General features: G+C 41.0%; 1 protein-coding gene across 1 annotated transcript; it reads right to left on the bottom strand.

The window, feature by feature from the left end:
• Window positions 1-5,170: 5,170 nt before the first annotated feature.
• On the bottom strand, window positions 5,171-9,762 carry ccdc78 (coiled-coil domain containing 78; the record flags this gene model as incomplete). The annotated part of the gene is made up of 14 exons (XM_083993912.1): window positions 5,171-5,258; window positions 5,340-5,440; window positions 5,534-5,615; window positions 5,703-5,746; window positions 6,035-6,209; window positions 6,744-6,940; window positions 7,040-7,165; window positions 7,309-7,387; window positions 7,665-7,753; window positions 7,902-7,952; window positions 8,318-8,674; window positions 8,976-9,062; window positions 9,150-9,281; window positions 9,694-9,762. The coding sequence occupies 14 exons, from the start codon at window positions 9,760-9,762 to the stop codon at window positions 5,171-5,173; spliced, it is 1,677 nt and encodes a 558-aa protein (XP_083850038.1).
• Window positions 9,763-10,740: the final 978 nt, after the last annotated feature.

The following is a 10,740-nucleotide window of genomic DNA, read 5'->3' as shown; positions in this document are numbered from 1 at the left end:
GCCTAAACATTTGAGTCTTTTTTGGAAAGTTGTAGCGACCCCAAATTCTCATGTCGGTGAGAGCACAGTGGGGTTTCAGACTCTGTTTAACCATCTGCCAAAACGCTCTGGTTGGAGTTTAGCTACTGGTGCCATCGCTCATTGCCCAGAATGTTTAGCTGCCATGTTGCATTCTGGTCCATTGAGGCAACAGTTGGATTTCTTTCAGAGAGAGGCTGCTACACTTTAATCCTCATGGGATACTATAGTATTAACTCCTCCTTAAACTGCTTTGAACCTGAATAATGAATATGTTGATATGATTTTTTCCTCTCTGTTTGGCCAGTTGGGAATAAGACAATTGAAAAACCAAGCTAAGAGTTTGTTTTAGTTTTGTCTTTATTTTCTTACTCATTCACAGTGGAGTGCATTATGAATAATATGTTTTAGTGCTTATGTTTTGGTATATCCGCCTCTGAAACTACGGCTGCACCACCAATACAATGACATGTGGAATTTAGTGTTTTTCCCTGACTGTATTCATAGAAACGATTTCTATGTTAAATACAATTTCAATGCTTTGAGCACCATAAAGCGACAAGATACTATCAGGAATCTAATATCTTAAAACATTAGCACATACAGCTAAACAGCATCAGGAGAAACAAGTCTTATTGAAAATTTGGTGAAGTGACCCTTTAACAGTGTTGGGATTAGGGATAGCATGCCATGTGTATGAAATGACATTTTTAAGATAGACACTTCAGTTATGCTGGAATGTGACTGAGCCATCCTGTGTGGCTCCCATGAGCACTTTTCATAGTTGGACTGAGTGGGAGAAAAAAAAGGAAGCAAGAGAAACGTGTGAAGCCCATAATGCATCAGATGTGCTGACAGTCAGGCAGCGTGTTTATATTCCAACAAAGTGCACTCGCACACTGTGCATCAGCCCCAGCCGCTGTGGCCTGTCTGATGTGTCAGAAGCTCCCGGGCTCTCTCCTCTCTCCCTTCGCTCTACGCTCATTCCAGGGGAACATGTGCGCTGGAATTCTCCCCCAATTAAGACAGGGATTAGCCGGGTCCACTGTGGGAACCGGCCGAGTGTGGGAAAGCAGAGGGTCTGTCCCTCTCTCCTTCCCTCACCGACACTCAGCCTCATTTTCACTCGCTCTTGTTCATCAAGCTGCCTCCCTCCCCTGTCTTTCTCACCCTTACTGTAACTCTTCCTCCCCTCTTTTCTCACCCTAAATTCTAAACTTTTTCCCCCCTCCACACTCCATTTTTTTTTTACCTTTAGCAGTTCACTGTTCACCCACACCCCCGAGAATCAATTTTTCATTGTTTCCCCCTCTCATCTTTTATAATTATGCACACTGATCCCCTTCATTTTTTCCCCCTTCTTTTCATGCTTTTTTTCCCCTTCTCGTAGCCACCCAGAATCTCCATAGCTTTCAGGCCTAATTCTTCAAGGTTTTCTGAAGTGCACGGTTCTTCTGTGCTCCCCTCTCCTGCCCCTTCCCTCCTCCCTCTTAATGCCTCTCCAGCCTTCATGCTGAAAGCTTGTCTGGAGGGAAGCTGGGGATTCCTGCATGAATAGTCTGAGACTGTCAGACTGAAAGAGGGGGCGAAAAGACAGCTCATCAGAAAAGAAAAGACAGGTGTCTCATAAAACAGAGTTACAGACAGTTTATGTTGGCACTTTTGCATTCATTAATTAGCACCCAACATGAGAAAAAAAAGTTGACTAACCCTATAACTAGTAGAGAGCACATACCATATACAGAAAGATAGAAATGTCTTATCTTAATAATATTATGGGAGGAGCTTTGACTAAACCTCCATGGGAACGTCCTGGTTAAACCTCATGCTCACTTTTCCATTGTTACTGCATTTCTTTCTCATGATCTTGCAATACTCGGACCATCACATCAGATTCCTCTCCCACTGCCTCCACATTCCTCGTACTCAGTGTCACCTTTTCTTCCTAGTTCCCACTCTCTCTTCTCTCCTTTCCTTGTGTTCCCATAAATCCCTTCCCGGTGCACTCCTCCACACAAGGCTTGTCCGTTCCAATTATGGCAGGGCCGTCCAGCCCCCCGGCTCACACACACTCTGCACACACAGCCCGCTCTCATTAAGCCTGTATCAATTAGGCATTAACCTCCTAAAACAAAGGGCCTCTTGACGAGCGGCCCATTGCAGGCCATGTGAGGTACTTCCTCTGCATCGCTCCACCCTGCTTCCCATCCTCAGAACGACACATTCATCCAACCTTTTTCCCACTGTTCTGCTCACAAAACAAATCTGGGCCCAAAGAAACAACAAAACAGACGAGAGTGGAGAAAGCATCGAATGTGTGGTTGCAGTTGTAATGTTGATTATAGGTCAGGGTCCATAACTATTTCACATCAACCAGAATGCATGTTTTATATTGAACTGACGTCTGCCAGTGCCTTCACAGCTCAGCAATCAACTATAAAATGCTCAAAAATGGTCTTTTTTCAAATTAGACTGGATAACTGGATAACACTGCATTGTGAAATTAATATTCTTAATTGCCCAAACATACATTTGAATTTGCAAAACAGCCACTTGTTTTATTTCACATGCCAAAAAGGGATCACAAGGATAGAAAGTAGAGAAAAATGTAATTCTTTGTGAAGAGCCTGACATGAGGTCATCAACATAACTGTAAGTGAATGTTTAAGTGATGCTTTCTTGAAATAATTAGATTTAAAAATGTTTCAGTAGTTGAGATTCAATGATTTTTTGAAAAGTGCTGGATAAGAACCAGCTGTATGAGATCAAAACGTGAAATGTAAAAGTCCTGATACCGCTGAAAGTGTTTAGTTCTCATGAATCAGGAAGAGGTTGATAAATCAGACATAACAGGACAATGTTTAAAATGTTGTAGTCTGCATTCTACTCGAGGACAAAATGCAACTTAACATGTAAGATATTAAAAGCATCACTTTAACAACCATTTCATATAAACTTCATAGTAATATTTGATCTTAATGTGCTATAATCCACAATGACACAAAAGATGCACAGCTCAGATTTATGCAGCATTTTGAATGATAAAATATATTCATATAAAGAGAAAATAATTGCTGAATATATCAGTGTTTTAGATACAGTTTTTAAAAGGACTGGGGAAATACTGTTGGGGGGATGATGGTGGTATAGAAAAACTCAATAGTGTCAAACATGTGTAACACAATATTGTGACAGGTGTGTTAATCTTCCAACACTAGATTTTATGTCTATGAAAAAATGTGTGATTCATTGTCAGTGGGATGGAAACAGTAAGACATGACATGATGCTGGTGCTGCTTCACATCTGGGACAAAACACCACGTGACTGTTTCCCAAATACAGGTTAATCAGATGGTTTGGGCCTTTCAGTGTAGTGTCACAGTATTGATATTGAAAATAACCACAAAATACAAAAAAAATTACAAATTGATATTGTGTCAATAATCCACATGTGTTAATATCATGGTGGCAGATGTTAGGCTTACTATTCTATTCTTATATTGTATTTTATTCCTACTCAACAGTTGAATTCATTTGCCAAAAAAAAGAGACAAAACACACAATAAACAAAGATGAATATGACAGATAGCATTATTTTTTCCTTTAAACTTTCTATGGCTATCATGATAACATGATTATTTATCATCCATTCTTTTGGCCATGATTATAATAGTAGTGAAAATCTGATAAGGTAACAGCCCCACTTAGTTGTTTCCCTGATCTCAGTGCTGTTAACCTAGCAACTGTGCTAACAGTGCTGCTGTAATAACCCTAGATGATCTCACTAAAACCTACTTTCTTTTGGATTTTTAAAACATTATGAAAATTGTTTTTTTTTCAGTTTCACTTTTGTTTCATATTCAAATTATCATTTAGATTTTTTTTTTGTCGTCGCAATTATTGGATCAAAAAAACTTGGCAGTTTGCTTCAGACACCAGCTGTGATGCACTAGACAAACTTGTCCCACAATGCATTTGTAGTGTTACAATTTCTACCCCTATTTTTTTTTTTTGCTTTTTATTTACTACTTACTTAGAGTACATTTCATACAGGTTTGCATTGGCCTCTGCAGACATATCACCTCTCTGTCTTTGTTGGCGGAGCAGCAAAGAACAACCTGGTTTTGATTTTCCCACAGATCTGCCGGTGAGAGGAGTGGTCCCCAGCACCCAGCGCTTTGGCACAGTGACTATGTTGGCACAGACCCAAGCTGAACACCCCCCACCCCTTTTCCCAGGGTCCTGGGAGTGTAATACATTACTAACAAAATCCCACTTCCCATTCCTCTCAAACTTTCACACCCCTGCTGCCCCCCTCCCATGCCTGGCATGCCCCCTGAAAAGGGGATTGGGGTGACATGCCTATGACTCTTTCCATGTCCTCTACTTTTCCCAGCATTCCCCTGAGGACTTTTACTCAACATGCAGCGTATTTTGACATAAACTTACCGACATGTTGGATCAATAACTGCCACGTTTAGAAGGACTTGTTATTCTAAAGATCTGTCAGCTGATCCGTAGCTATGACAGGAAACCCAGCTAGAAAGAAATAAGCAGTCTGTCACCATTAAAGGGATTTAAAGGGAATAGTTGTCTATTCAATGCAACACTGGGGTTATAAATATGAACCTTCATTCTGGAAAAAGCCTGGTTTGTTTGTGCCACAGTTCTCAGCACGGCACTGAGGGAAAGTATTCACAGGCGTGTACGTGTCTGGGTAACATGTAATGACATTATTCTCACCAGGGTGACCCCTCATTGTCACCGCGCTTTCTTCTCCCGAGCTCGTGAAATTGACATAAGCTTTACAAACATTCCAGGCATTTTTTTCTCAAGGCCGGATTTCTTTGGGGGCCTTTCATAGAGAAACCACCAGTATGAGCAGCACCACCTAGTGATGGTGCAAAACCACCAGGGATTCACACATCATGTTTAAATGCTCAAAAAAGCTTATTCAGTCAGATTTATGTGGATTGTCCCTTTAAACAGGAAACAAAGATGCTAATAATAATTGATTCGTGTAAGATATCACAAAAGTAAATGTGTACAATTTCATTTTCAAATCACACATGTATGATTTATAATTTAAATCTCTAAAATCTTAGTTATTCTGGATTATATGACTGGAGTTCAGATTTTAGTTTTCCAGGTTTTAACGGCGAGATGGATTAGCACTTTGGGAACGCCCTGCTTCCTGTGTCCCCTGCAGCCTGCGGAGATGTGTGATCTCTTCTTTATACCTGCAGATAGCGGGTTAGCTCAATATAAAACTCCTCTGGAATTAAACATGGTATGACTTCAACACTAAGTGATCTCCTGACCTGCCCAGGTGGTTGTCAATGTAGTCCTGCAGCTCCAACACCTGCGCTTCTGCAACTGTAGCTCTGGTGATGAGGACAGCGTGCTCCTTCTCAAAGTTCACCTGTTTGGAGAAAGAAAAGCTTCAAATCAGCTTCATCACATGAAGGAAGGCGAGGTCTTTCATTCTGAGAAGAAGCTGAACGTTTTTCTGTACCAGTGTGGAATCTGTGATTTCCTTCAGCTGTGTCCTCACCTCCAACCAGGAATCTTCACACATCTGCTCCAGTTGTGACGACCTAATAAAGTTTTGTCCACTTTTTTTACAACACGGGCCACAACTGATGACATTTTGTCATTTGATAAATTACAAGAATGACACTCACTTCTGACAGTTTACGTTCTGAACTGTTATTTTGAGGGCAGTCACCTGGAACAGAAAGTCAGAGTGAAGGTCTTGAATGACCATAAACACATAAAAGTACAAAAACCAACTAAAGGAATATCAGAGCTGTTACATGATCTACAATCCACCTCTGCAACAATAGTCCTTTATGCTGCCGCAGCACAATGCTCACATAACAAGTATTCTCCAGCTTTAAAATAAGGGAAGTATGGACACAAAGAAGAATCCCCCACAGACCACATGCAAGCATTCATCAGACAAAACAATAGCAGGTTGATTCACTTCAAAGCAGCCATGTTTCTTTCATATTACCTGCTCCAGGGCCGCCTGCAGCTGACCCTCCAGCCTGGCTTTATCCTGACGGAGGTGCTGCAGCTCGGTCTCGGTTTCATCTCTCAGCTCGGAGGACTCCAGGTTGAAGTGGGCCTCTGGAGGTCCAGGGTCAAGATCACTCTGTGGTTTGGCCAACATCTGCTCCCTCTGAACCCTGAAATCATTATAACACCATAAATCAGTCAGGATATACTTTCTTTATTTTTCTTATTGTCAACAAATCTAAAAAAAAAAAAGTTACTTACAAGTGCTGTCTAGGTACCTGTTACCACGCTAAGTGACTGTGATGTACAGGAGCAAAAAACTGAAGCTAAATTGCACCAAAAAATAGTCCCCAACAAAACTGAGCTATTTAATCTTATTTGTATAGGGTTTTCAATATCTATGATTTCTTTTATAAAACGGAAAGTAAACATTTTTAAAATAAGATAAAAGTCTACATAAAGATTGTAGTCTTCAGCAGAAATAAATGAGTGTCACAAACATGGTAAGAAAGTCAGAAAGAATTGGAAAATCTACATGTGTGGTTTGTCGCTCTTCATGTTATGGACTAGTAAAATCATTTTTTCACTATGATTAACTGTAATGTTCTTGCTTCAGTTTGGCTATACTCAGTTTGTTCAGCTCAATATTTGCATATGCATGTGTGTATATATGTGTTAACTTTTTAAACAGACAGGAATGCAACCTGTATGCAATGAGCAGAGCATGATGGGTCCTGGTGATCTTCTGCAGTCTCTTCTTGTAGGAGCGAGCAGCAGAAGCGAGCTGCTCCTCCCTCACCCTGTAGGACGAACGCACATCCTGCAGCATGCTTTCCACAAACGTCCTCATCTTAGTTCCCTCTGCTGGAGTTTTACCACCTCCACTTCCATCCATGTAACCCTGGATTTTAAAAGAGGCACAAATGAATGATACACCCAGAAATTGTCGTATTTCACTTGTCATCATTTCACATCCCAGTGCTCTGTGTTCACTACTCACAGATATGTCCTGTATGTAGCACACCAGCCTTGTACGGTATTCCTCATTCAGCTCTTTGACTTGAAGCTGCAGCTTTGAGTTCTGCTCTTCAGCTTCCTTCACTTGGTTCTGAGAGCACATCAGGGCCTTGGGATGGAAATTACATATTTTAATGTAAAACCTTTTATTTATTTTTAACTGTTACAATTATTCAAACATTCATTCAGATGGTATCTTCAGTAACTTTAGCAACATCCTGTAAACCAGTATCTGGGGCTGTTCAAGCTCACCGCACTCAGCTCAGACAGTTTCTGCTGGCCATTATGGACAGCTCTCTTGTTCTCCTGCTGCTCTTTACCAAAAGCCACCCTGGTGACCAAACACAAGCTCAGCCACAAGAGAGTAGTGACCAAAATCCACAGACAGCCACATCACAAAGAGACCACATCAGACGCACACACAGTAAATAGAACCAGAGCAAAGAATCAAAGAGCAAACCACAGAGCAGATGCATGTGGGATGAACACTGGGACAGACATCCTGAGACGGGTTTGGCTGTTTGATGACTGGAAATGGAAAGATAATGATGTTTCATCTTAATTAGGGCTGTGCAGCCCGTAAACGACAAACATCCTTTGGCCCTCACACTTTCTCCTCCAGCTTCTTCTGCTGCTCCTCGTAACTGTTCTTCATTTTCTCCAGCGTGTCTTTGATCTCATCCTGGTTTCCAAGAAGCTGGATGACAACACATGAATAACAGGGCACAGGGAGCGGCTACTGAAACTGTAGATGTATATACTTTACTAACAGATGCAAAACATATGCGTTGGCCACAGTTCCCCAAAAATATTAATTACACTGTATTTGATGCAGAAATACTCACGGTTCTTTCCATCGTTTTTTGCTCCTTCTCCAGTGCTGCCAGATCCTCAGGCTGTTAACGCAATCATATAAAACAGAATCTTAATTCGGAAAATATTCAACTTTGAAGATAGAGTTTAATCCAAAACAAAAGCCCAATGAAAATGTTTTAGAGATTGATTTTTTTTTTTACTGCCCCCCAAAGGCATTACTTAGTGTGCTAACATGGTTTTGTTTGCAAGTAAAACACAGGAAACTCTGAGGCAAATGTTTGACTTTTGCACCCTGAGGTAAATCATTTGGCGTTGGTTGCACAGTTTGGAGAAATGTGAGTAACATGTTCTGTTTATGTTGGAGCTGTGAGAGTCTCTGCAGACTGTCAGTGAATGATTCCCTTGAATGACCACCATTAAGACAAACATTAATAGTCTGTTTCACCTTGACTCTGCTGCTTGACGTGTGGCCGATCAGAGCCTTCACCCTGTCCAGCTCTCCGTGGAGGCCCTGGGTGGTGGTCCGGACGTCCTGCTGCTGCTCCTCCAGCTGCCTGCGGAGGGCGTCCTGGGCCTGGGCCAGTGCCAGCAGCTCAGCACTCAGCTCCTCGCTCTGGGCCAGCTCTTTGTCGTGGGCCGCAGCCAGCACCAGGTACTTCTCCTTCAGAGCGGCATGCTCTTCTGTCAGGTCTTGACCGCTCCTCTCTCCCACTTTTAGACGAGCCTCAGCTGCCTGGAGCTCCCTCCAGAGCTTGTCTCGCTCCATCTCGAGTTCTGTTATCACAGCGTCTTGGTTCAGTATCTAAACATGGGAAGGAACGAGCAGCACAGACAAGCTCAGTGATTTGGGATCACAAAAAAGTATGCCAAGGATCTAGAAGAGTTGACCTGCAAAAACTCAGTTTCAGCCTGGGAAAACATTTCCCTCTCATTTGTCTTCCATGTGTCTAAAATCCCACCATAAAAAGATAAATCAAATGTGTATAGCTAAGTACATGGAGCCTGATGGGAAATATCTTTTGATGAAAAATTACAAAATTAAAATCACTGAGCAGCATTTCCTCACAAGAATTTGTTATTACATCCCTTTAAGCTTATGTCACCTTGTTTTTCAGCTCAAACGTCTCCTCTTCAAAGAGCTCTCTCATCTTGTTGGTCTGAATTTTTTCCTCCACAAACTCTTTTGATATCTGAAAGGTGAGAAAGAGAAAATCCATCTGCTGCTATAAACTGACTCAACCTTTACCTATTGCTTATCAAAGGTTGTTTTACTCTACCCTTAGTTTTTCCTCTTCACTCTGGACCAGTCTGAGGGACAGATCAGTGTTGGAGCTGGCCAGGTGGCCCAGTCTGCTCTCCAGGTAGCCCACTTTGGTGAGAAAGCGTTCACTTTTGTCTCTCAGTTGAAGCTGATGAAGGTGAGGGGACAAAGGCACTTTTAACCTTCAGTAATTTTTACTGTAAACTTTATTTCAAGTTCAGTTAAAAAACATATTTAAAAATAGTATACAAATCAGAAAGGGCTTATAAATACACTATAGTGTAGCTGGCAAGATGTTTCAAAGTGTTTTTGTGTCCCTCCACTTCTGGAAGGCCTAAAGAAAGAGTTACTAACAAATAGACTGATTAACTGATATCTGCTTACTAACTAATGCTAACCATCTATGAAATGCAAATACTGTGTTACACACACACACAGGTTTTTCATTTCCAATTACCTGATCAACTAAATACCAGGCCGAAATAAGACCTAAATATAATTTTGAGAAGTGAAAGTAAGGGTAACAACTGCACATCAACAAGACCATGAAGTTTGCTTACATTTTCCTCTGTCAGAGCTCGAAGTCTCTCCTGGAGTTCTTCTGAAGTGAACTGGTCCTGCGTGTCCATCTGTATTCAGTGGCTGCTTAAATTATGGCACTCACTGTATCTATCCACAACAATATGTTGCCATGGATCCAAAACACAAACAAAACTGGTCTGTTCGCTGATTTTTTTTCTTTTCTCCCGTCATAACCAACACCAGATATTATTAAAACAGCACCTCAAATGCTGCTGTAAACTGCACTGATGCTCATTGTGACTTTCACCACTAACATCAAACTAATCCCGTTAAGGAATCATGTCAGCAGTTGGCTTAGTTCACGTTACCCTGCCCCCAAACTGTATCTAAGAAAGACTGCATAGACCTCTAACTACAATGTTGGCATTTTCTCATGTATCATTTCAGCCTGTCTGAGAATTCAACTGCAGCTCCAGACATTTCTCTGTAAAAATGAACTAGAGACTCTGTTTGGTGAATTTCATTGACAATAACGCCCTCTTGTGATAAGAGTTAAAACAACTGCTGACTTCTGGCAATACAGTGGGCAAAATTAGTATTTGACCCCCTGCTGATTTTTACTCGATCAAATGTAAACTAATTTATATCATTCATATGATGATATTATTTCTGGATGTTTTGCCGATATTCAGTCTCTCTCTGTTAAAATAAACTTAGCATAAAAACTATAGACTAGATTTCTCAATTAGCAGGGGATCAAATGGCATGAGGACAGATGTGGACATTGTCCATCAGTGGTAGCATTGACTTCATGTCATGGTCAAATGACAATGACACAGGAGTCAGCTAATTCAACCGAGTGATAGCCTTACATGTTTGGAGAGCTACACAATATGACATGTACGGTCTACTATGAGTTAATAACAGGCCGGTACTGACTGGAGATTAAAACGTCATACAATGCTATTTCATTTCAATATTTTATTGTAGGAACTTAATGTATAGAAACAGTTTGAATGTATTAATTCATGATATCATGTGCTGGGTATAAATTGGATAAAAGTTATCAAAAATAGCAAATTCTT

This window comes from Trachurus trachurus (assembly GCF_905171665.1).
Source record: "Trachurus trachurus genome assembly, chromosome: 19".
NCBI lineage: Eukaryota > Metazoa > Chordata > Actinopteri > Carangiformes > Carangidae > Trachurus > Trachurus trachurus.
The sequence above is the reverse complement of the archived record's forward strand: the minus strand, read 5'-3'. Positions and strand labels throughout refer to the sequence as shown.